The following is a 27,786-nucleotide window of genomic DNA, read 5'->3' on the forward strand; positions in this document are numbered from 1 at the left end:
TTTATTTTTACTTTTTTGTTTTTTATGTAAAGAAAACATATATAGCCAAATAAGCTTAAATAGTTATATTTTAACAATTAAAATATGTACTCAGAGTAGGTATATATATCAGCTATTTTGAACTTTTCTCTGCAGGGTACTGGGAATATTTGATACAGCAAGTAGTGTCTAGTCTAAATTAAATACAAGTAAATCACAGTTACAATGTTAGATGTGGAGTCTTTCTTCTTTCTCTCTGCTCAGTACTATGTCTACTATTCCAGGTCAAACTTTTTCTTTGCCTTGAGAGCAGTAAACTTTTGTATTCATCATTATATCAACAGTGTTTGACTCAGAGTCATATAAATATGCTTGTGAACAGTGCCAAGAGTTACCAGTCATTGAGGTCCTTCTCATTTCCTCCATCATATTTGGCACTTTTCATGTTATGCCTATTAATGACAATGATATGAAGTAAGTGGTATTGTCTTAATAACTAATTTTTTTAAATACTGAGACTCAGATGTGAAGTGACTTATCCGTGTCTACACAGTCATTAGGAGGCTGACTCAGAATTCAAACTGTCTCAAAATCTATCCTGTAACACTAACATGTTTGGTTATCTTTGCACTGTGGGCCATAATAATTTTCTTTGAATTATTTAAAATACTGCACACATGCTGCTGGAACAAAGGCACAACAAACATTCTTCTTAAATGGTTGCATTAATAAAATTCTATTAGTTCTATGAATAGCCCTCTTTTACTTCCATGAATTTCATCCACAATTTTAATTAATTTCAAAGTGTACCCATCAAAACTTTCAGCAGTTAAAAATATTTAATCTAAAAAAAAATGTTTAATCTATCTAGGTCCAGATAAAATGGCTCACCAGGATAACTTCACATTGTGTGAAAGTTGCCCACTCTCAGCTGCTATAATGCAGGTCCCAGTGCAGAAAGATAAACAATGCTTAGGTTTTATCATCAAGTACGGGAAGATAATGCTATGTATTTTTGTTGACATAATCTAACATAATAAAAATGTACTTTGGGGAATTAGATGAATAATTATTTCATTCAGAAATTAAAATAAAAATATCGAAATAGAAATCATTTTGGAAATGGTAAATCTAGGCCACAAAAACCTAGCATTTCATCTCAACTCTGGCTAGATAACATTGGACAATTAACTGTTGATGCCTGTGTCTCAGTTTCCTTATCTGTAAAATGAGGATCTTGAACTACACCATTCTTTTCCAAACTTGTTTGATCATAAGAATCACTTAGGGTCATGGTTACCAATATAGCCTGGAAAGCCAAGAGAATCAGAATTTTTGAGGAATGGGCTTATGGGTGTGTATTTTAATGAACACCTGTTGTCACTGCTGATGGGACAAGTTTCAGAAACACAGAAGTGAAGTGTTTCTAGTGTTGATTACAGTTATGAAGATTCATAATTCAATTTTATAATTCTGTGACAAACTTTTATATGAAAAAATTGAGTAGATAAACCAAAGGATTTATCATTGCCAATATTTGTGTTTAATCTAGATTTTTTTTTCCAGTTTATACGTTACTTTCTTGAAGAAAATAAAATATAGCTTCATACATATTCTGTTGTTACTGACGGCCCTAAATGAGAACAGCATGAAGAATGAAATTTTGAGTAAAATAAAGTTACATGTGTGAAGCATGAAATTCTTTCTACATTTAATGTCTTCAGTTATTCAGAAGGTAACTTTTGTTAAATAAGGATGCTTCATTTTTAGCCTATGGGGAAACTGAATAAGCTAATACGGATCTGCATTTTTATATCTTAATGGTAGATTAAAGTTAAATTTTTACTAGTTCTCATTCAGTTTGATTCAAGAGAAGCACAGAGGGAAAAGATTAATGAAATCCATGCTGAATCCCCTTCTCTTTCCTATATAGAAAATATCTTCTCTTTCTTATAAGGAAAATATGAAGATGCATTTAGATAATTAATATCAAATTAGCAGTTTGTTTTTCCTTTTAACTCACTGAATAATTTCTTTACAGTTAATGTTTTAAGAATTAAAATGTCACCTGAATATTATGCCTACAATGTGGACAGCATCAACTTCAGAGAAATACTGAGTGGACTTTGGGATATAGAGAAATTATTTCAGATGTTGACACTGAAAGAGTCAGTTAAGGTGGTTTAGGTGGCTTTTTAAAAAAAGAACATTCTGAAAATTGTTTACCAATTTTTCCCTTAGTAGAGCAACTAAGATCATAGAAAGGGAGTGTTGATATGGAAATGGCAAATTTGCCTGAGATTTAACCTCCACAGCAAAATCAAAAGATAACCTATTTTTTAAAATTCCTTCTCTATACATTGGACCTGTCAGTTGGTATTAAAAATCCATATATATACAAGAGAATTTAGTAAACAAATTGCTTTCCTAAGAACTTTGAAAATTTTTATACATCACTTTATCTTTAAGGAAAAATATTTTTTAATTATTTTAAAAAATAAATCTCCCCAAATGGATAATCTACGTAATAACTCCTGTTCAATAAGGTCAAAATTCTGAGAGACAGTTGCATCATCATGAACTCTCAGACTTAGATAAAATTTTGGAAGGATATTTTTTTTCTCTCTCTCTTTTTTTAAGATTCTATTTATTTATTTGAGAGACAGAGTGAGCAAGAGAGAGCACAAGCAAGGAGAGAGGGAGAGGAAGAAGCAAGTTCCCCTGCTGAGCAGGGAGCCCAACGGGACGTGGGGCTGAATCCCAGGACCCTGGGATTATGACCTGAGCCATAGGCAGATGCTTGACAAACTGAGCCACCCAGGGGTCCCAAAATTTTGTAAGGATATTAAAAAGAGAGAAAAATGTCCACATGAAGAAAGATTTTTAAAAAAGTTTAAATATGTAATAATAACAGGAAATCTGAAGAAGACTCTATGTTCATGGCACAGAATGTTTAAAGATAAAGAAGACAGAGGGAAAGCAACTTTATTCAACTCCTATTTTTATTTCATCTTCTATTGGAAAATGAATGATCTTTCACCTTAAAAGTATGGTCCTGCAATGTTTAAAAGAGATGATACTTCAGAAATCAAGAAAATAGTAAAAGGATACTTATATATTTTATATTGATTCAAATGTCCTCATCTAGAAAAATTGCATCATAGTATATGCAAAGCAAGTATAAAAGTTCTTATGAAACCATTTTCAGTGATTTTTGAAAAATCTTGTAAAGAAAGTGGGCACAGAAAAAAGACAGTTTTAGATGGTAGACGTTGACTTTATTTTAAAAGGGAGAAAGAACTTATTTCTAGAAATCATAGTTTAATGAATTCAATACTGATCCCTGGAAAAATGATTGAATAAATTATTTAATAGGTGGTTTGTGAATATATAAAAAACAAAATAGTGATAAGTAGGAATCAGCCTGGATATACTAAGTTCTGCTGGGGACGTTACAAGAGAAGAATGTTGTAGACATAATGCATATGCATCTTATTCCAAAATATTTGACATAACATGGCATATTCCTGGAAAGGGAGGATTAGCAAGGGTTGTTTGGCTAAACAGCAGCCTGTAACAATTAAAAGAATATCAATTAATGTGCTAGCCAACAAATATTTTTTGGGTGCTGTCCCAAAGGCTAATACTGTGACATAAGAGACTATTCTGACCCTTTAAAAATGTATATTCTAATAGAAAATATTCTAGTGGTGTGTTACTGGACACTGTATTTACAATGGACTTATTTAACACTGTCCACTAACTTGGATAAGCACATCAGATATGCAGATGTCATTGATTATGGAATAATAATTAATGTTTTGAATGACATAATCCACTAAAATGTCCATAAACAGAGTGTGCACCATGTACCACACATTCTTTACTATTCCTTCCACTGACAGAGGTGATTGCATCGTGAACTAGAGATATTCTTCCTAAATGCCCCCTCTTCTTCCACGGGCACCTTGAATCTGGGCAAGCTTAGTGAATGCTTTGACTAATAGAATACTGTCAGATGTGATGTGCCAATTTCCAGACATAGGCCTTAATATACTGGCAGCTGTCTTTTTCTGAACACTGACTCATGGAAGGCAGCTGCCATGCCATGTGGAAGACCAAGTAGATCTATGGAGAGGCCCATGTGAAGAGTTACAACAGTTCCTGCTGGGCCCCCAGCCAATAGCCAGCACAAAATGTCAGTCATGTGAGTAAGCCTTCTTGGAAGTGGATTTTTCAGATACAGTTGAACTGTCTATCCCAGACAACATCCCAAGGCACAGAAACAAGCTTTCCCACCAGCAGAAGGTTGCATATTTATGACAAAAGCAAATGGTTGTTATTATTTTAAGTTATCATGTTCTTGGGACCCTTGGGACTCTCTCTTTCTCTCTTTAAAGATTTTATTTATTTATTTGACAGAGAAAGAGAGCAAGCAAGCATGAGCAGAGGGGTGAGGGAGAAGCAGGCTCCCCACTGAGCAGGGAGCCTGATGCAGGACTAGATCCCAGAACCCCAGGATCATGACCTGAGCTGAAGGCAGATGCTTAACCAACTGAGTCACCCAGGCGCCCTCTTTCTCTCTCTCTTTCTTCTCTCTCTCTCTCTCACACACACACACACACACACGCACACACAGGATCAATTGTTTGTATATATGTGCATATGAATAAATAAATAAAAACAATCAATCAATAAATCACTCCATCAAAGTATTGTAATTGACTGTCACTTCTGTATGAGCCAGCAGTATACAGATTCACTAATAGATGCCCTTTTCCAAATCCAGTCATCCTTACTATATCAAATCATTGACAAATTCTATTGATTTTATCTCTAAATATCTTTTGGATACTCTTTCTCCAACTCCACTAATGCCACCATTGTCACTAACATAATTGTCTCCTCACTTGTTTCTTCACATCCATTCTTACCTTCCTCAAATCACTCCTCATACTAAAGTGAGAATGTACTGTCAAAAATGTAACTCTGAGTGACTTACTTCTCTGTTTACAATCCTTCAATCAATATTGCTATTAGGATAAAGACCCACTGGTTTTTAACCTAATCTTTGTCAAAAATTCAATTGCCACAGACCCCTTCATTCTTTTTACTCCCCTCAGCTTTTCTTTCCTTTTCTAGAATGTGTTCTGCTCCTTCCTGCCTCAATACCTTTGCACATTCTGTCTCCCTTGCCTGGAATGATTGGTAATCTCTTATTGTCCTTCAGATCTCTGATCAAATGTCACTTCTTCAGGTAAATGTTCTCTGTCCTCTCACACCAGGTCTCACATTTCCCTTCTTCCACCACACACTCCACACCTCTCATAGCATCATATCTTTATCCTCTGAGACATTTGACACATTTGCAAGTTATAATCATGTAGTGGCTAGCTGTTAATTAGCTATCTCTACCGATAGAAGCAGTCATCAAAAGGGCAGAGATTATTCCAGTTGCCTCTCAAACATCTTACAACATGTCTTATGTGGAATATATGCTTAGTACTTATGTGTTGAATACATCAGTGATTAGTTCATTTCTGGTAGTTGAAAGCTTTTTGTCCTCATATGGAAGATCATCAGATATTCATCCTTGCAACTACAGAGTTTGGCCAACTAGATGCCCAGTGAATGTTTATTCATTTGAACCGAACAAATATAATTTTTTATATCTACACTGGAAAGTTAAAATATGGAGTACTTTCAACAATTATGGCATCAAAGAGCTGTGACAAACTGAGACAAATTCAATGGAAAGCAGCCATAAAGATTAGAGAGTTTGGAGACCATGTCACATGAAAAATGTCTGAAGGAAATAGTGTTTGGTCCAGAAAAGAGACAACTCTAGTTGTGATACAAATATATGTTACATAGTTATTAAAATTACACAGTTACATAAAATGACTCCAATGAGCAAAGCTAATACCAGTATGTGGAGTTTACCATGTTGCAAATTTCAACCAACTCCTTCACTAAATATCAATTAAGCACTTATAATGTGCCTTGCACTATGCTAGGCAAGAGTATATTGTGATGGGTTATAGGCCAATGAGGAAGACAAATAAATAACAATTTAAAAATTAAAACTTAGCAAGTACTATAAAACAGACAAATAATTATCTTTAAAGAGAATATAAGAGAAAAGGCCATGCATCAGTTGGTTTAAAAAAAGAAAGCTTCCTTAGAGAGAATTTTCATTGGTGAGAATGAAAAGTGGGGCAGCTACTCTGGAAAACAGTATGGAGATTCCTCAAAAAATTAAAAATAGTACTACCATATGACCCAGCAATTGCCACTACTAGGTATTTATCCAAAGGATACAAAACTACTGATTGAAGGGGCACATGCACCCCAATGTTTATAGCAGCACTATCAATGATAGCCAAATTATGGAAAGAGCCCAAATGTCCATCGATTGATGAATGGATAAAGAAGGCATGGTATACACACACACACACACACACACACACACACACACAGTGGAATATTCCTCAACCATCAAAAAGAATGAAATCTTACCATTTGCAACAATGTGGATGGAACTAGAATGTATTATGCTAAGTGAATAAGTCAGTCAGAGAATCATATGGGGAATTTAGGAAACAAAACAAACCAATCAAACAAACAAAAAGAAACAAAACAGATGAACAAAGGGGAAGTGAAAAACAAAAGAGAGGGAAGCCATAAGAGAATCTTAACCACAGAGAACAAACTGAGGGTTAATGGAGGGGAGGTGGACAGGGGATGGGCTAAATGTGCGATAGATATTAAGGAGGGTACTTGTGTTGATCACTGGGTGTTATATGTAAGTGATGAATCACTAAATTCTACACCTGAAACCAATATTACACTGTATGTTAACTAACTAGAATTTAAATAAAAATTTGAAAAAAAAAGAGAGAGAATTTTCAAAATGAAATCTGAGGGATGAGAAAAGTGAAGCCAATGAATGCCTTCCCAACAGCAAGAGGAAGAAAGTTCATTCCTTGTATATGAAGGCTATATAAAGGAAAAAAAATGGTGTCTTTTAGGCACAGAAAAAAGGTTAAGGTAACTGAGTATCATAAGTAAGCAGAAGGGTGGCTCAGGATGAAAGGGAAACAGGAATCAGATGATGTAGGGCACTGCGGACCATGATTAAGGGATTGGATTTATTATATGTACCATTAGTAATAGTCAGGGTTAAAAAAAATGAAACAAAAAGATTTTCAACATTTTTTGAAAGGACACATTTAATATATCAGAATGTGAATGTCTTTGGAGACAAGATCTTTAAAAAGGTAATTAAATTAAAATGAGGTATGGGCCTCCATCCAATCTGACTGATGTCCTTATTAAAAGGGGGGGGGAGAGATTAGTACGTACAGAGACACCAGAGGTACAGCAGACATAGTGGGACTACCATGAGAAGAAATAGCAAGAGTGTGGCCATATGCAAGCCATGAAGAGATCTCAGAGAAAATCAAATATGCTGTCACATTGATCTTGGACCTACAGTCTCCAGAACTGTGAGAAAATAAACGTCTGTGGTTTAAGCTATCCAGGCTGTGATATTGTGTTATGGCAGATCTAGCAAACTAATACAAAGTGGAACAGACAGCACTTATCAAGGGATTGAATGGGAGAGTGATAGAAAATGAGGCAGCAAGCAAAATTCCCATGTTTGTAAGATAAATAATTGGGTAGATAGTGGTGCTATTTCCTATGATGGGAAGACTGAAGAAGAACACATTTCTTTGGAGTAATCAGTTTTGTTTTGATTACCTTAACTCTGAGATGACTGTGAGACTCAGAGACTATGAGACTGTGAGATATCAATTAGGCAACACACTACATAAAAATCTGGAGCTCGGAAGAGATTTCCTAGCTAAAGAAGTATACATGTGTGTGACTATGTGTTTGTATGTAAGAATGTATGCACACATACATTCTTTTTTTTGTCATTTTATTTATTTACTTATTTGTTTGTTTATATTTTAATCCCAGTATACTAAACGTAGAGTATTATATTAGTTTCAGGTGTACAATATAGTGCCTCAACAATTCTATGCATTGCTCAGTGCTCATCCTGATAAGTGTACTCCTTAATGCCCATCACCTATTTCATCCATCTCCTCTCCTACCTCCCCTCTGGTAACCACCAGTTTGTTCTCTAGAGTTAAGTCTGTTTTTTGTTTTGTTTCTTTTTTAATTTGTTCATTTGTTTTGTTTCTTAAATTTCACATATGAGTGAAATTATATGGCATTTGTCTTTCTCTGACTCATTTCACTTAACATTATACCCTCTAGATCCATTCATATTTTTGCAAGTGGCAAGATTTCATTCCTTTTTATGGCTGAGTAATATTCCATCTCCAGGGAAGACATACAGATGGCCAACAGACACATGAAAAGATGCTCAACATCATTCATCATAAGGGAAATGCAAATCAAAACTACAATATCACCTCACACCTGTCAGACTGGCTAAAATCAAAAACAAGAAAAAACAAGTGTTAGCAAGGATGTGGAGAAAAAGAAACCCTCATGCATTGTTGTTAACAAAGCAAACTGGTGCATGCACTGTGAAAAACATGATGGAGGATCCTCAAAAAATGAAAAGTAGAATTACTGTATGATCCATTAATCCCACTACTGGGTATTTATCCAAGGAACATGAAAACACTAATTCAAAAAAGATATATTCACCTCTATGTTTAGTTTATTGCAGCATTATTTACAATAGCCACATTATGGAAGCAACTCAAGTGTCCATGGATAGATGAATGGATAAAGAAGAAATGGTATATGTATACAATGGAATATTACTCAGCCATATATACATTCTTACAGTGACATTTGGTATTAGAGGATGTATTAGATCACCAGAGATGGTAGAGAAATGAGGGAATTAGACTTAATAGTTATCTCTAAGGAACTGGCATTTTAAGGTCATGTAGAAAAACAAACAAACAGAAAGTGACTGGGAAGTCAGTGTAGTCTAGGAGGGTATGATAAAATGGAAATCAAGATGGAAAGAAGTGGTTTTAAAAATGTAGGGTATAGGAAGCAAAATGGTGCTAAAAGTTGGAGTAAAATGAAAAAAGAAATTTATCTATCAACTTGGCAACATGAAGGCCTTTAGTGACCTTGGCCAGAACTTTTTCAGTGGAACAGTGAGGCTGGAAGCCAATTAGAATGAATTGAGAAATGAGAAGAAAGTGAGGAAATGAAGTGATTGTGATAGACTGTTTTTAAAGATTAGTTATGAAGGGGAAATGAGAAATAGGGATTGTTAATTAAAAATTGTTTTAGGGGGCACTCAGTCATTAAGCATCTGCCTTCGGCTCAGGTCATGATCCCAGGGTCCTGGGATTGAGCCCCGCATCGGGCTCCCTGCTCCGTGGGAGGCCTGCTTCTCCCTCTCCCACTCCCCCTGTTTGTGTTTCCTGTCTCACTGTGCCTCTCTCTGTCAAATAAATAAGTAAAATCTTTTAAAAAAATGTTTTAGAATGGCCATACTGCTTTAAAATATCTGCATACTGATAGAAATGATCCTGGAGAGAGGGAGAGATTTTTGGTTTGTGTGAGATTCAATAGAAGATCTGAGATACTTATGGAATGGATGGCTTTTGAGATAAGAGCAATATCTCCATAGAGACTGGAAGAAAGAAGAAAATGGGTGAAGACACAGGTTTAACGAATTTATTATGTAAGATGAGGGAGTTCCCATATGATCACATCTGTTTTATAAATGAAGACTAAAGAAAGTTCTCAGAATTGAAGAGTTGAAGGAAAGGTTTAAGTTTTGATAACCAAGGGAAAGTTATAAAATATTCATTGGGCATAATAGGAGAGTGAGCTTATAAATGACAGTTATGAGTGACAGCCTGTGTGGTGAGGCCATACGAACCTGGTGATTATGAACGCATAGGGACATCAGATTGCCTAAGGGTGTGAATTTCTTCACCAGGGTTCTGCTTCATGGGTGCTGGCTCAGAGAGAGCAGATGTACAGTACAGTATGCATGGTGATTCAGCCATGAAAATGTAATAGAAAGTTGAAAGTTTTAAGTAAATTATTGTAATAATGGGCATGGAATCCATAGGATATGTATTAGTTACCTATGGTTGTATAATAAGCTCTCCCTAAACTTAGCAATTGGAAACAGGAAACATTTAATATCATATAGTTCCTGCAGATCAGGAAGCCAGGAACAGCTTACCTGAGTGATTCTCATGCAGAGTCTCTCATGAGGCTACTACCAAGATATTGGCCAAGACATCTCAAGACCTGACTGGGGAAACTTCCACTTCTAAGCTCACCCACATAGCTATTGACAGGCCTTGGAAGATACGCTTCTAATCAAACTCACATGGGCCTCTCCATAGAGCTGTCTCACAACAGGACAAGTGGCTTACCTCAGAGTAAGTGCTATAAGGGAGAATGAAAGAGCTCCCAAGATGGAAGACAGTCATTTTATACCCCAAATTTGGAAGTGACATCCTATCACTGCTGCCTACTCAGTAGAAGCACATCTCTAAAGCTAGCTCACACTCAAGGGGAGTTGATTACACAAAGGCATGAATGACAAGAAGTAGGGATCATTGAGGGACATGTTAGAGGCTGCCTACCACAGTGTATAGGAGGGAAGAAAAGACAGGAGAAGAAATTAGTGGGAATGGATTAAAGATCTGAATTTTGTGGACAACTTGGCTCTGTATGGTTATCGAGCAGGTGAGTTTACAAAAGTAGGAGATTATAAGTATAGAATTGGAAAATTAAATTTGAAATACTGGAGGTGGTACAGTCATTGGTTATGACCTCTTTGGATGAAGACCATAGGAAAATATGGTTGAGTTGGTATGAAGGTAATACAGAAATGGATCTGAGAAGAGAGATAGTGTGTCATCTACATCTACATCTACATGGATGTTGAAAACATGAGAAGACTGGAAGCTGGATGGAGAAGCAAACTAAGCCAGCAGCTAAAGGTCTGCATGAATAAAAAGTAAAATTTAGAGGTCAGTATGAAGATAGCAGAGAGGCAGAGGTGAGGCTGCCAAAGGAAAATCACATAACCTCCAAGAAAAAGGGATATAAAATTGAGATAACAAGTAAATATTCGAAGCCAGCAATAGATAGCAAGGACACTGATCCCATCCATCCATCAACTTCAGTTATTCAGAATATGGAAGAAACACGCATGTTCCACTTGACATGGTTGCAAGAGAAGCCATGTCTTCAAAAAATAGCAGGTTTTAGTCAACAGAAGATACAGAGAGAACATTCTGCATAAAGGTGTGTTGGAATAGAAGAGCAAAGAGATCTAAAAGGCCCAGTGGGAGAATCTGGTGGGAAGAGAAATAGTAGGAATGAATGAGTCAGGATTGGTAAGGAACGGAGCTGGAGAGACACAACAGTTCAGAAATAACAGGTAATCAACGGACCTCAATCTCTGGTGTTGATTAAGGTCAACAGATATGCTGGTCCTCAAAACTTTAGTTCTTGACGTCATTATTGGTAGGGTTGGAACTCATTCTGAGAGGAAAAAAAAATGATCACAGTGAGGGAAGGGTAAGAATGTAATGGGTTGCCTTTACATTAGCAGGTGGCAGCCAGGAAGGAAGGGTAAAGCTGGAAAACCTACGGAGTTCTGAAGTTTATTTCATAATAAGAAGAAAGAAGAAGGGGAGGAAGAGGAATAAGGGAAGAATAAGAAGGAGAAGTTCTTTCAGTTCATAGTAAATATGCTAATTTTAAGCAAAGGTAAGTACTCACCCATTTAATCATGTAATATTTTGATCATTTTATTAACAAAAATATTAATATATTAGTATTATATATTAATATATCATATTAATATATTATTATATATTAATGAAATATTAATATATTGTACATTATAGTAAGTAATAGTTAAGGTTCATATCCCTGAAGTTGTTACATTAATTTCCTTTTATTATGGAATTAGTGGTTTTCAAAAGTCTTTGTGTGTGTGAGTGTGTACTGGAGACATTAAGTATTGAAAAATTTGAGCATATTGAAAAGGAATAATCTACAAACTTATTTGTGCTTTTTTTACATTTTTAAATTTTATTTATTTATTTTTTATTTATCTCATGACCCTGAGATCAAGACCTGAGCTGAGCTCAAGAGTTGGGCATTTAACAGACTGAGCCACACAGGCATCCCTGTTTGTGCTTCTTAAAGCCTTACTGAAGAAAAGTTCTAAAATTTGTAAGTGGTAATAAAGTAATACCACAAGGACTATGAGAGAAAGGGGTGAAGGGGAAGAAAACACTTTCTAAGACTAAGTAAGCATATTTAAAGCATATTCTTATCATTTCAGTCCGAGAATTGTGCAGGGTATACTGAATTAAGCAATAATCCTGGAGGATGGGGTTCTTTTTTTTTTTTTCTCCAAAGATAGAACGACTAAACAGCAAAAAATAAAAAGCAATAGAAGAAAAAGATAATTATACTTGGAAATCTCATTTCTCTGAAGTAATCTTTAAAAATGTATAAATAATAGGAGAGATAAATTTGAAAGACTTTAACTTTACATGCCTGGGCCAATTTAAAATACAAGTTTATATTCTGATGTGTTGACACTGGTTTCTTAATAGTCCTTTCGAAAGTTGGCAAGGAAACTTAAAAGAAAATTAGTTTGTACAATGAATCTGGTAGTTTTGGGGTTAGAATACTTTATTACCAAAGAGAAGTAAAAAGGAGCCTAGTAAAACCATGCTCCCAAATACATGTGTAATAACTGAAATACATATGAACATATTATATATATGTATGTGTATGCACTTTATATATAATGTATGCATATATACACACATATATATGTGTGTATGTGTTAAATATGGGTCTGTGTTTGTATATATACCGACATATATACACAGATATAAAACAGGCACTTGTGAGAGGCAAATGAAGGCTGATAATTATAATCTGAAATAGTGATTTTTAAAATGTATTAAAACATAAAAACAGACCAATCTCAATAGAGAGGAAAGGACACAGAGAGCCTACAGTATGTAAACTGCTGCTCTTTTTATTGTCGGGTCAATATATCAGCAGTGCTTCCACATGGAACATAGTAGACATGAATCGGGGTGGTTCTTCCTTGGTTTGCCTTTGGATTGTGCTGTTGTCAGGGTTCAGAGACCAGATTCTCCATATATGGTTCTTTTTGTGATTCTTGATTATGACCCCCTGAGGAAGTCAGACCTGCCTGGGGTTACTAGAGATGGTGTCTTACTTGGCATATTTATCATCCACAAATCATCAGCTATAAATACACCTCAGCAGGATCATCATCAGGCTGGCTCAGTAGCCTGCAATTTATGAAGGTTATGAGAAACAGTGTGAAGGGTGAAGTGCTTTATTAAGGGTGGCTTTCTCCCTGACCCAGCCCTGTGTTCTACTTGAATATAAATGACCCTAGGAATGAGTACTCCTTTCCATTTAGGATTAAGTATTTTTAAATTGTCCCCTTCAGCTGTTATTCTTATGTTACTATGTCATGACTTTAAGATTTTCTAAGAAACATCAAAATCACAGTGTTTGAAGATACAATGTGAGAAATTACTAGATGCAAGATAGATATATATCTAAACCTCACATTGTTTCCTCTACTTTTTTCCATTTTTTAGCATTTGTCATCAATCTCTATTTTTGCTTCTGGCAAAATAACAGAACTAACCAAAATGGCTTGCAAATATAATTATTATCTCTATGGAAGTTGAAATAAAGGAAAGGTGATTCTCTTTTGTATTGCTGAATGTTGTTTGTTTTTAAAAGAAAACGTGTTTGCTTCCGACACAATGTTTTGGATTATGCCCTAGACATAAACCTTTTTTTCCTTTCACATTCCCTTAAATGAATAAAAAATATTGTAATGAACCAAAAATGACACGAAACCAAATCGCCACACAGGCTGCTCTCTCAGCCAGTGAATGTTCCTGGAACATGCTTAAAGCTTGTTGGTTGGAGAATGATTAACAGTTTCCCTTACAGGATGTTATTCTGAACACTTGTCCTAGAAGAAAAAGCCTTGAAGAGGGTCACCCTATTAATATGTATTAAGAAGTAAAGGGCCAATTTTAATATTTCAAACAACTCCAGTGAATAAAAGATCCTTGGCACCTTTCTGTTTTCACTATAGTCCTCTTTTAAAATGATGTTCTTCACTCTCCATCTGCCCCAGGGGAGAGGAACAACAAGAGGAAGAAAAATGCAGAAAGAGTACAGAGAAAAAAAGGATGGAAATTTGTTTTATTCCACTTCACCTGACGCTTAAGCCACTCACCCTTAGGAAGACTCCAACATGTTATATGAATTAGCCATTGTGGTCTCCCCACCATAACACCATACTATTTGCCACTTGTTTTGCAAACCACCAACTGCGTTTACAAGTAGAGACATAATCAGTAGGCGAACGACCTTTTGCAGCATTGTATCTGAAGCTAGTTCATCAAATACTTGTCAGCCAACGGTCCAGGAGGCTAAATAAATAAATAAATAAATGTGGGGAGTGATGGAAATTTATCTTTTTTTTTTTTTTGCTGCTAAATAGAGAATCTGGTAGCCTTTCCTCCCCCTTTCCCTCGTTTTTTTTTTTTTCCACCTTTGTCCACAAACCTGTTACTAAGGAAACTTGAAAAGGAATCAGATACATTAAGAAAACAAAAGTTTAGACCCACAACCACGATCCCATTGCCATGCAGAAAGCAATGCAAGATGCCCAACCTCGGTCACCGCACCGCGGTCCTGACAAAGCCTGTATCTAGCCAGAACAAATAAGATGTTAATTGCAGCCTCGCTGAGAAAAACTAGTATTGTTCCAGCCAGAGACACGGAGCATTTCAGGAGCCGAGATGTGCCCCCTCTGCTGAGGACTGGATCAATTCATCTGAATCCCGGTGATGAAATGACAGCTCTTCGGCTGCGACAGGTCCGCGCTGAAAGAAAGAAAGACGACCAAGTCCAGTATTTACTTCCCACCCATCAGAGTCGCCTTCCAGTCTTCCGCACCCCCCTTGCCTCGCCTCCCAGTGAGTTTCTCTTACAGTTGGTCGCCGCCAGCCCCAGCGGTGGGAACTGAGGATGCAAAAACCTCCCAGACGCAGAAAATACTGCTTTCGGGACGTGCTTGGTTTTGAGTAGCCGTGACGTGCAGGCTCACGGCGGCCCTGGCTGGAGCCCCGCGGAGCCCCCCTCCCGCCCGCCTGTCTCCCGCCCTCCCGCCGGGCCTCCCTCCTTTCTCACCCCGCCGCTTCCCTCCTCTCCTCTTACACACACCCGCCCGCGCCCTCGGGAGGCAGAACTCCGAGAAGGCACAGCTACCGCGCGGCTCTCGTCGAGCCTCGGACCGGCCGCCTGGCGCACCGCACCGGTGCTAACGCGGAGCGCGGGGCGCGCCCGGGGACGCGCAGGAGCGCGCGGGAGGCCGGCGCGCGGGCGCACGCCCCGGGGACGCGCGCCCCCTCCCTCGCGCGCGCCCCGGGGAGAGCGAGCGCCGCGCGCTGACGCGCACACCCGAGACAGAGCTTTACTATCTCGCTCCCTCTCGCGCCCCTCCTCGCTGGGCATTCAAACAGCTTTCCGACATCACCAGCCAAGGATTTTTTCCCCCCTCTCCTTAGTCGCGGTCCGTCCATCAGTACCTGCGGGGGGGAGGAGGAGGAGGGAGGAAAGCGGAAAGAGGAAAAAGCATAAGCTTGAGCCTTCCGATCCGACCACGAATACTCCTGTAAAAAACCCACCGCCCCAACAAATCTGCTTTAGCAGCCGCTGCTGTCGCTGGTCACTTCTCGTCTCAGCGCTTCCTTTGCTTCTTGGCTAATCGTTTTGTTGGGGGTAGATTTGATAAAACAAATCGTCGCTTTTAAGCCACTTGCATTTTTTTGTTGTTGTTGTTGTTTGTTTGTTTCCTTAGAGGCTCTCTACGGGGGGCTTTCTCCTCCCCCCCCCCACCCGCCACCTCGGTTGGAGGTTGGATTCAGTTGGATTCGGCGTCAGGCTCCGGGGTCCTGGGGGCTTTTTTCTCCCACGCTCCCCTCTTGGATTTCCCCCCCATCTTTTGCTTCTCTTAAGTGTGCATTAAAAAAAAATAAATCCTGATTTTTGAAGCTGAGCCGGGGAAAATGGGCAACGGTGATTGGGACCGAAGGGGAGTCTCTCCGTCACTGTTGCTGGGACGCGTGCCTGTGCTGGTGTCTTAGAGCAAGAGCCTCCCTGAGCTTTCGGAGTGGAAGGTAAGGAAGGGGGGTCCAGGGGTCACCTTCCCTCTGCCAGGGGTCGCCACAGAGGAGCTCTCCGTCTAGGTGTTTGCGGAGGGAGGACAAGGAAAGGAAAGGCTGTTGCTGGCGGATGGAGGGGCTGCGAGCAAACCCGACTGTCTGCATTTACTTAAACGCCGCAGTTGAAAAGTTAGAGAAGTCTGTTTTTCAAGCGATGTGCTGGGTCAGAAGGAATAGGCAGGGAGACCTAGAAAATCTGATGGTTGTGTGTGATTGGGGTGATTTTATGGGGAGAAATTTTTAGGTTAGAAGGAAGTTAAGATAAGGGGAGGCAGTGGGTCTTCTATTGGGGAAAAAATTTTAGTGGAGTGATGGCGCCGTCTATGTTTGACTAAACTAAAGTGTCACCCAGAAAATCAGTTTGAGAATAGCTAAACTAAATGCCGGTTTGCTTCTCAGTAGGAGACAAATAAGTAAATAAATAAATAAATAAACAAACACAACATCCTTGAGACCTTGGTAGCCATCCCTTAGACACCCCCACTCCATTCTTTCTTTCTTGAAGAGGGAAATACAATTGTTTGAACTGGCCCTGCAGTCGGGGGCGGGGGTTGGGGGGACGGCAGAGTTCAATGATTCATTTTTGATTCTTTAGAAAAAAACAAGGCGCCGTACACCAAGGCTTAAGGATTAAGATAAAGAATATTATATTGAGGGGGCTCTCTTGAGCAAGCTTGAAAGTGAAATCGGAGCTATTTCCTTACTCTTTCTAATTCTTGATGAGCACAGCAATGCAGACATGCACTGTCAAATAAATGGAAGCAAAAGTACCAGATTTCATTGGGAAAAGAAATACGACCTCTTTTTGAGTTACCTATTATAAAATGAAGCCCCCTTTCATGGATGGAATTCCTAATTTAGACACTTATTGTCACATTGGCTCTCAACGCCTACACTCTATCCTGAAGAACACTGCGCAGACCTGCATTGCCTGCAAAGTGCTAGAGCAAAAAAAGAGGAAATTATTTCCAGAATTTCCTGCAACTTTCCCAATTTTTTAACCTTTAAATGCTCATTGGCTTTATTTTCTCAGGAAGAAAATGCATTATTCATTGAGCTGTATGCTTGAAACAGAGAACGCTGTTTTGATAGTCCCAGCAGTTCTGATGTTATTTTAAACTGCTGCTATATAGAGATTTAGAGTTGGGGCTGTTTTCTCCTATATCAAGACATAGAATTTGAATTATGATCTGGAAAATGCAGATCTATCTTCAGGGACTTCGGTCACTGGTATTTGTGTGCATGCGTTGGTGTGTGTTATGCAATGGGAAGGAAGAGGGTTTTATCCTTTGGTTCAGAGAGGACCCAGGCAAAGACTGGAAAACTCTTAACTGTCTATATGTCTGTATGTCTGTCTCTGTTTACAGAACAGTGGAAGAGACTGCAGCCTAAAGACTTTTATAATTAACTTGGCATCACTTTTCTCAGCTCAAAGGCTAAACAAAAAAGCAGTGTCATTTATTCTAAGAAATAACTTCTTAAAGGTTAAAGCTGAAAAAAATTCGAGTTATTTTTGGATAACAACTTACAGAGGTAAATATAACCAAGGATTACTTTATTATGCAAGGCCAGGTTAAAAAATAGAAAGAAAAGGAGCTTTGGAGCTCTTGTTGGAAAGGGAGCAATTCAGTAATTGAAATCTGCTAGGAAAGGAAATGCTAATGTCTTTTATCTACCATGTGTAAATCTTAAATTATAGTAGATAACTGTAGATAAAATAGTCCTAATTAAAAAAAATAAAATAAAAGACTGAAGCCAGCTCAGTTACCGTGGTTCTGGGATTTTTCACTGACGTTGCCTTTGGATACAGATACTAATACAGTGATCCACTTTATGTATCCCAAGAGGGCATGTCACATTGAAATGACTGCCTTAAATCCTGGTTCTCAGTGGTGATGTTGAACAAGTCTTCCCCATGTATCTACCCATCTATACCCCTTCTCAGATGATGGTTTTAAAATTCCTTTAATCCACATGAATACTGGTGTTTCTGCACAGGAATTCCCATCAGTTGACACGGTGGTCCCTGCAAAGACAAGTATGGGCATCTGGGAGATGATGTTTCATCCTCAACAAATTATTATTCATGTTTTTAAAATCGTGGCTATCCTTTATCAAAATTATTTTTCATATTTAAGATAAGAGAAATAATGTGATGACAGCTGTTCCCAGATTATCAGATTAGATTTTGTGTGATGATGTTTACTGCAGGCTGACTGAGGGAGAGAAAATGTCGTAGAGGTTGCTTAAAAATATTTCAAAAATTAAAATTTAGGTTATGATATTTTAAAAAGATATCTTTCCTCTTCTTTCAATAGATTAATAATGCACTTGGAGGAAATGCTGGTAGATAAATAGAGCATTCCTGTTAATCATCTATTAAATATTATTTTTAAATTGAAAGTGGAGAATTTGGCCCTTGTGAATGACCGCGTGAGGGCGCTGTTCACACAGCAACAGATAATTTCCTAGCGTTATAAAATAAAAAAATTACCTGCCCTTCTTTTAAAAAGGGTTTTTTACTGAAATCTTGAAAACAGCTGGCTGTAATATTGGAAGGAGTTTCTTTTTTTCAATGCGCGTAGACTCCTACTTGCATTTTACTTTCATTGCCATTTTTACAGGCCAAATGACATAGGATGAAGGCTGTTCGTAACCTGCTGATTTATATATTTTCCACCTATCTCCTGGTTATGTTTGGATTTAATGCTGCCCAAGACTTCTGGTGTTCAACTTTGGTGAAGGGAGTCATTTATGGATCGTATTCTGTAAGTGAAATGTTTCCCAAAAACTTTACAAACTGCACTTGGACGCTGGAAAATCCAGATCCAACCAAATATAGCATTTACCTGAAATTTTCCAAAAAGGACCTTAGCTGCTCTAACTTTTCCCTCTTGGCTTATCAGTTTGATCATTTTTCCCATGAAAAAATAAAGGATCTTTTAAGAAAGAATCATTCTATAATGCAACTCTGCGATTCCAAGAATGCTTTCGTTTTTCTACAGTATGATAAAAATTTTATTCAAATACGTCGGGTGTTTCCAACCAATTTCCCAGGATTACAGAAAAAAGGGGAAGAAGATCAGAAATCCTTTTTTGAGTTTTTGGTATTGAACAAGGTGAGCCCGAGCCAGTTTGGTTGCCATGTATTATGCACTTGGCTGGAGAGCTGCTTAAAATCAGAAAATGGGAGAACAGAATCATGTGGGATTATGTATACAAAATGCACCTGCCCTCAGCATTTGGGAGAGTGGGGGATCGACGACCAGTCACTGGTTTTGTTAAATAACGTGGTGTTACCCCTGAATGAGCAGACCGAGGGCTGCCTGACCCAGGAGCTGCAAACCACCCAGGTCTGCAATCTTACCAGGGAGGCCAAGCGACCACCCAAAGAAGGTAAGTGCCCAGAAGAGAGGGGTAGATGAGGCGGGAGGGCTGTTGGGAGATGGTATTAAGATGTGCGGTTTCAACACAAGGACTTAATCATTGCTTTTTAACTCTATCATCTTTGGAGTCATTTGGTTTGTGATCTTCACTAATAAAGGTCCTTTAAGCTACTTTTAGAGATGGGGTGGTGAGGATGGGATAGCTCTCATCAGCATGCCCTGGTAGTTCATCCAAAACGTGGAGCCAGTTTGCAATGGAAGTTGGTGAGGTGGGGGGTCTTTATTGGCCTGCAGCCCCTTGGGAGATCTACTTATACACATGCACTCTCTCTCATGCACACTCCTGTGAAATGGATTTGTAGGATTTCTACCTGATGCTATAGCCCTGTAAAAAGTACCCTTCACTTCGTCTGGTCTTTGCCCTCTCTGTCTCACTGTCTCAACCAAGACCCCTTTAGTTGTGCTGCCCCAAGTTGGGGAAGCAGGACGAAAAGATGACACAAACTCAATAGCAAGCCTGTTTGGACCAAATGACTTTCTGACCCCTGAAAACAAGGGTGTCCCGCTTCCCCACAGGCCCTATAATTAAAAAAAAATGCTTTGCACAATAAATCCCGTGTGCTTGCTCTTTCAAAACCCCACTGGAAGTGCAAACCCTGGGGTCTCCTGGCTGTGAAACCACTTGGAGGCAGGGGTGAAGGGTAGAATTAAAACACAGGCTGATCCTGTAAAACGTGACAGCCTTCTTGGGTGATTTTTGCTCTCCTTGGTCCCCTGTTGATACACACGAGGAGAGTGGGAGCATGTCAGAGATGAGCTAGATGGAAGAAATAGTGCAACGGAAATGCAGAGGAAAAAGAAAAGTACAGGAATGATTTATAGCTTTCACCCAATCCCCAGTGGGGGAGCTACCAGAGGATTTCAGATTGTGGATTACGTTTAATAATGCAAGAAAGAGGACATATTTTGAGAAAATGACTTTCCTGTTTGTAAGGTTAACGGATGTGTTCCATTCCTTTGAGGACATGGCTGATACGTATTCGTTCTCGCTCCCCAACCCTGCAACTAGAGAGTGTGTTGATTTTTTATGCAGGAAATGTTTTCTGATCGCCACAAAGATCCCTGTCTGTGGAAAGGGACAGCCAAGCTCCAGTCCCTCTTTCCTCCCCCTTCCCCAACAGAAGTTGTCTTTGTGGCCAATATAAAATTGACACGTTGTTGGAGAATTTTCTTTAAGAGTAGCCAAGGCTTTGTAAGGGGTCAGGGTGGGAGGGAAAGGGAGAGAAGGGCTTAACTAGCTAGATGCGGTTTCTCTGCTGAAAGCAGTTTGGGGGATGGGGATTATGGAAAAGCAACGGTACACGGGGAGAAGATGTGTTAGAAAATAAATGCAGACTAATGACAATGAGAGAGGGTTGAAAACCTTTAAGATTTCTACAGGTCAGTGTTTCACTAACAGCTGTGGCTGAAGAAAACAAAGTGGTTTTAAATTACAGGAGTTCTTTTCTCCAGTAAACATCCCAGAGAAGCACTTGCAACTGCAGGGATGGTATTTAACACCATTTAAAACTAATTAGTGTCCCCTAGAATAAGAAGCTACAGTACACACAGAAAATGTGATGCTACAAGCTGGCTAATAAGACAATTAACACCAGAAACTAGTATTTGTTTGTTTGTTTTATTGCTGTTTTAATAAAATGTAGAGAATCTTTTTTTTTTTTTTTTCCAGTGCTTAAAATTCTATCACGAAACTGACTGCCGATGAGGAGAGGAAAGTGAATCTAGTTCTGGAAGCTTTTAATTGTGAATGGTAGCAAGGCACAAAAACAAAGTTGTTTGCACATTAAGCATGATTTTCAAAGATTTTGCAGATCATGATCATGAGATGTGGGTTGAAACAGTGCTAGGATTTATAGAAGTTGGACTAGATAGTCATTTGTTTTGTAAATGAGTAAGAATATGAGTGATTTTAGACATTTGATGTACAAATCACGTGAGAGCACATCTATTTCTTTTGGCTAATTAGCAGGCAAAATGAGAAAGGAATAGCTCCATAAACAAATAAGTGATTATGTTAAAATCGTTATCGTGGTAATAGAACTGAACTAGGAAAACTTTGTATAATAGGGGAAGAATATATGCTGTATCAGTAAAATTGCACAGCCTGTATTCTCTTTATTCTAAATGTGTGTTCTTTATTTGTTTAGGTATTCTGAGTCAGAAAGGTAAGGATAAGTAATTCCTGATGACATAATTGTAGCTGATGCATTTAGAAGTAATTCTTATAAAATATATTCGGCATTCCTTACCTCCTTTAAAGAAGATCTTTTTGGCTTTGCTGCGTTATAGGAAAGGAATGTGAAAATCTGCAGACTCTTAATTTAGTAAAATTTATGCAAAGTTTATTAAATCTTAAATATTTTATATAAACACTATAGAAAATCTTATGAAAGAATTATTTAATGCCATTCCAAATAAACTACCATATAATGATATTCACGAGGTTAGAGGTTAATAATTACATACAGTCGTGCTGCTCATTCATACCTAATTTTATTCCAAAATGTCTTTACTTTATATGGTAACATGTAATCCCAGGTTTTAAAATAAGGCTTTAAAAATTCTACTTACATATGATACTAATAAATGATTTCTATTTTCTATAGAAAAATAGACTATCCTGTAAGTCGTCAAGGGAATAAATACAAGATTATTCTCCATGGTTTTTCTTTACTTCTGTTTTATTCACTGTAATAAGTACTGAAAACCATGAGTGGAAATATTTTCTACATTCATTACAGCATAGAAGTGGCACAAATTGGATAGAAGACTCTTTACATGCAATAGATGCAATTCTAGGTTGTTTTGTGCAGTGCTGGTGGTGATGGTAATGGTGTACCAAATGCTGAATATTTTGAATGTGTCCACTGAAATCACAAAATCATATTTAGTTAATATTTGAGGAAATAATAGGCTCCCAGGACAGAGATGTTGATTTTGTTGACATAGGATTTCTACTAAAATGTTTGTTAATAATACATTCATGTACTAAAGAGTTTCCTAGTCAGAAAACAGCAAGAAGAAAACTATCGCTGTGTGTAGGGATGACACCAACAATTGCAAATGTTATCTTGAATATATTATAAGAGTAAATAATTGGACTGCTGCTTTTTAAAGTAATACATTAATGTGTCTTGTTTTTTAAGATCATGTTTGACATATTTGAGGGTGATATATGATTATAAAAACTTAGTTGCCATTCCCCAATTTTTATGTGAAAATTTGAGAACCAAGTAAACCAACAAAATGAAGCCTTTTAAAAATAAGGATGTCTTATTTCAGGTAATATTTACTAAAAACTGTCTACATTTAATGTATATGAACTTTTTTTTAAAAGGAAAATCAAATGACATTGCTGTTTACCTGGTTTTCAGATACAAGTCTGAGGAGGTACTGGCATGTTTCATGAGGCCTTTACTACATTTTATAAGACTTTTTTTTTTTCTGCCGTAGATGATTCTGGACTATATAGCTAAAATATAAGATGTGCTATAAGATCTTACTTATTACTACTTCACCTAAAATAAGCAACTAAAACAGTTTTGGCAGAAAAATTCTCTACCAGGGTATCTAAATCACATAATAAGCCTTAATGGAACCTTTGTTTTCTACTTACATCAATGGTGCTACTTATGTGAAGGGAAATTGGGATCCCTGTATAGATTCCAGGAAATCTGAACACACATACTCATTTGTCTTTTCACTCTGCCTGTACTAATCCTTGATGTCCTATCACCCTGGGGAAGTCTCACTGTGCGCCTGTCTAAAATCTAGCCTGGGTTGTGTGTGTGTTTACAGTTCTAGGTACCTGTTCTGTCATCTACAGCAATATATGTCTCTATCAGCGTGTTTTCATTTCTTTCTACTCTTGCTCTTTTTGCCCTCAGAACTGTTCAGCATGTTCCGCGTTCCTCTTTAAGTGTCCTTGGATCTTACTTCCTTTGTAAATGACTGCCATGATCCCACACTCTCTAGCGGAATGTAGAAAGGCATATTGAGTCTGTGGTTCCTTGAAGATGCAGAGCCTGAGAGTCTGCTTTGCCCCTTGGCTGCATCCCGGAGTACTCATCATGAACTGTACTTCTGTTCTAGCATTTATCATATTGCAGTGTATTTTCCATCTATATTTCCATCTCCCTCCACTAGACCTGGGAATTCTTCAAGCATAAAGACTGGGTCTTCAGTTGTCAATGACAGTCTTAATAGAGCTTCAGTAAATATTGAATGTCAAATGAACAAAACAAAAAAGATCTCAATAGGAAAGATAGTAATAACATGGGTTACAATCGAAAGAATAAAACTACATCATTTGGGGAAAGAGGCCACCTTTTACTTTCTGTTTTTTTATGGAATGGAAGATGGCTACCATTTATATAATTTCCAATTCCATTAATGTATTATTTATGCCAGCTTCTGATCTCAACATATTATTTAATATCACTTTTTAAACAAGAAAAAAGAATCAGTAAGAAATTATTAATTTTATATTTATATTAAAAGATTTATGGTCCATATACCTTTCCACACATGGCTATCTACAAAAAAAAATGGTAAGAAAATTTGCCAATTTCTATTTAACTGGTTTCATTTCTCTTTATGTTTCTCTCTTCTGACTCTAGCATTACTTCTACAGTAATGACATTTCCCAATCCTCTCTTGCACAGTTTGAAGACAAACATGCAAACTCTTTCCAAGAAAGAGGAAAGGAGCATTTTTGCATGTCAAGTTCAGTGCTTCTGTTATTCACTCCTATTTACTAATCTATAATTGTAGTAATAGTAGAATATTATTAAAAGTGTAGGCCTGATCAAGTAAAGTGCCATAATTTTTACTTTTGCCATTTTTGAATTTTGACAAACAATTTAGGACATCTCATATATATATTATTTAATGAAACAAAATTCCATATATGGCAACATATTTTCTGTGGGCGATAAATTAAAATACATGAAAATTTGTGTGTGGGGACGCCTCGGTGGCTCAGTCGGTTAAGTGTCTGCCTTCGGCTCAGGTCATGATCCCAGGGTCCTGGGATTGAGTCCTGCATTGGGCTCCTTGCTCAGCGGGGAGCCTGTTTCTCCCTCTGCCCCTCCCCCCTGCTTGTGCATGTGCTTTCTTTCTCTCTGACAAATAAATAAATAAAATAAAAAAAAGAAAATTTATGTGTGTGCACATCTGTCCCATGCATGCACACATTTCCCAAGATGTGTCAGTGGGTTTTATGATAGCTGTAGATAAATGTACTGTAGGTTAGTTTTCTTCCAAAATTGACAAGGAAATTTTACTTAGAGTTCGGCTTCATGCATTACCTTATTGACTTCATTTCCTAATAGAAGCAATTTTATTGTTAAACTGAAGACTTTTATAAAATATAATATTCTTTAGAATCACTCTGGTATACATTACCGAAAGTCATGTGGCTCTTGGATCTAAAATCAATATTCATTCAAAAATAAACTTTTCTTTTTCAAAATGTCATTGCTGGGTTTTAAAATCTACTACTTGAGTTTGAATCTACTCTTCTATATTGTAACTGTGTTACTCTGTATTACTACCTTCCCCTTCTCAGATTAGTTAGTGATGCTTTTTTCTCGGGGTATAGGCGAACAGGAAATGACATCATGTATTGAATTTTAAGAACCTAATAAAATTAATGGCTTGGAATATTTTAGTTCCTGTCAGCCCTGTGGAAATTTCTTCCCAAATCAATTAACTAATAAAAATCAGAGAGGTATGCAATTTTTCTAAGTATATCACTTCATTGAAATGAAAGGTATTTTGGTGTACCTTACACTTGAGTCCTCAGAATGACTCAGCCTCCTAGTAGCATCTGTCAAGTGACTGAGCTTGACTCATCAATCTTTGGTAGTAGAGTGTTAAAATTAAATGAGATTGCACATGTAAAACACTTAGTCCATTGCTCACATTATATTAGGCCCTCAATTCAGTTTTTGAATGTCTTTTTTATTCTTATCTTCTGGCTATAAGTGATAGAGGATTAACAATAAATAATGAAGCAGATTGTCATTATTTGAACTTGTTTAGGAATTTGGGGCATTTAACGAAGGATCATTAAGCATCTTGAATGTATGTCTATCTTGTATTAGATACAGAAAAGGTAGCATCTCAGTACCTGTGTGTTGATGGAGGCATGACTAATATATCAAATAGATCAAGCTAGTGGTGTGTGAGTCATCCTAGGCCTGGGAAGATGTCCTTTGGATATCATTGCTGATAGCCTACAAATCCATTTAAATTAAACAGTTTCATGAGTATTTTACTCTTTGCTGCATTATGCAGAATTAAGTTCATGTTTTGAAATGTATTTTGAAAAGGAATTATCTTGAAATATTAGTCCCTATTAAACCATTTGTAAAAAAAATTAGGATCACTGGATTGTGGTCACATACCAGTAAGTCCCAGGATTCCCCCAAAGGCTTATATATTCAGATATTGAAAAGAAAACAAATTTTTTTTAGTGTTCATTTAAAGATTCTGATATTTTCTTGAAGGAAAATTACAAAATGTGATCTATAAGACTCTATGAAATGCTAAATGCTCTATGTTCAATTATCTTTCAACTATCATTCAGGAATTTTGCTCACTTGCAGAGAATGACCTAGCTATCTATCTATTAAATATTAATAAGTAATGTATCTCTGCTATACACAGAAATTATAACAAGTAACAAATGCATAATGAACACATTAGTATGGAACTGTTTCTCTCAAAATTAAGTGAATAGGAGTCTTTTCTGAAATCTGACATGTTTGCTGATACCCATTTTAACCATAACACGCCCATCCCCATCACATAATCACTAATGTTTGGAACACATTATAAAACATGAAGGTAAAATGATTACTGTTTAGTTTCCATTATGTTAAATGACATAATTTACCTGCCAGCCTAATCCTGGATATTGTATTCTCTAATTATTTCTTCTGGATAATAAGTTTCTTTGGGGAATGTTCTGTTTTTGGGAAAACAGAATAAATACGTGCATGGAGAAGATACTAGAACACTGATAGAGCCAGATTATAATACAGTTGACCCCTGAACACCAGGGAAGTTATGGGCACAGTTGAAAATCTGTGTATAATTTTGACTCCCCCCAAATTTAACTTCTAATAGGCTGCTATTGAGAGAAGCCTTACCAATTATATAAACAGTCAATTAACACATTTTGTGTATATACATATATATATGTGCATATATACTGTATTCTTTTAGCAAGCTAGAGAAAAGAAAATGAAATCATAAAAGAAAATACATTTATAATAAAATACTGTATTTATATAAAAAAATCTGAGTATAAGTGGAGTCATGCAATTCAAGCCCATGTCGTTCAAGGGTCAACTGATTTAGAATACAACTTAGATACACTTAAATAAAATAAAAAGCATTAAAACAGTTGAGGAGTTAACCAGAGAAGGCTACCTTGATGAAATTACTTTTTAGCATAAATATGTTAAGGTGATATAAATTTCACAGAAATATTATCTCTCCTGGGTAATTCATGCTGGGTGGGTGTTACACAGTATTTTTTTCATGACATTTCTACTGGTCTTCCTCCCTTTTAAGGTAATCTTAAAAATTTTGATAATTTTTAAAAAATTAATTTCTGTGCTTGCATATCTAAACAATTTGTTTTCCAATAAACGTTTTAAAGAGAAGCTTCATCATTATACTGACATTCACTCCTGAGAAAACAAGGAAATAATGCATTATAATAAGCATTTTATGAATTTAAAGAATATAATAAAACTTAACATTGAGAAAATGCTTTCCAGTTTGCCAAGCTCTGTTGCATATATTATTTTATTTGGCGAATAATTGCGTGAAACACATATTATTTGTCCCATTGATGTGTGCTGAATATATAGAATACCCTAAAGACTGTGGTTTTCCTTTCTCTAAAAACTTAATGCAGATTGGTTCAAATGAAAAACTAGAGAGAGCTATGGGTTTTCTCACTGTCTCTGGAGGGCTTGAATCTGAATCACAAATTTGCAGATATATGAGGGACTTTAGGTGTTATGTAGTCCAAATCTTACCTGATTAATGGA

At 37.2% G+C, this 27,786-nt stretch overlaps 1 protein-coding gene across 4 annotated transcripts in view; it reads left to right on the forward strand.

Moving 5' to 3' along the window:
• Window positions 1-15,519: 15,519 nt before the first annotated feature.
• The window catches only part of ADGRB3 (adhesion G protein-coupled receptor B3), a 722,049-nt gene continuing 709,782 nt past the window's right edge, over window positions 15,520-27,786 (forward strand). For 3 of the 4 annotated variants that reach the window (XM_073905165.1, XM_073905166.1, XM_025890539.2), the window contains exons 1-3: window positions 15,520-16,226; window positions 17,639-17,804; window positions 18,896-19,667. In XM_073905165.1, the coding sequence (XP_073761266.1) occupies window positions 18,911-19,667 (757 nt within the window). In that variant the 5' untranslated portion in view covers window positions 15,520-16,226; window positions 17,639-17,804; window positions 18,896-18,910. The remainder of the gene's footprint in view (window positions 16,227-17,638; window positions 17,805-18,895; window positions 19,668-27,786) is intronic. The other variant, XM_073905164.1, reaches the window with a different exon arrangement.

The sequence above is a fragment of the Callorhinus ursinus genome, unplaced genomic scaffold (genome assembly GCF_003265705.2).
Source record: "Callorhinus ursinus isolate GAN/ISIS: 27379988/994484 unplaced genomic scaffold, GSC_fseal_2.0 scaffold22, whole genome shotgun sequence".
NCBI lineage: Eukaryota > Metazoa > Chordata > Mammalia > Carnivora > Otariidae > Callorhinus > Callorhinus ursinus.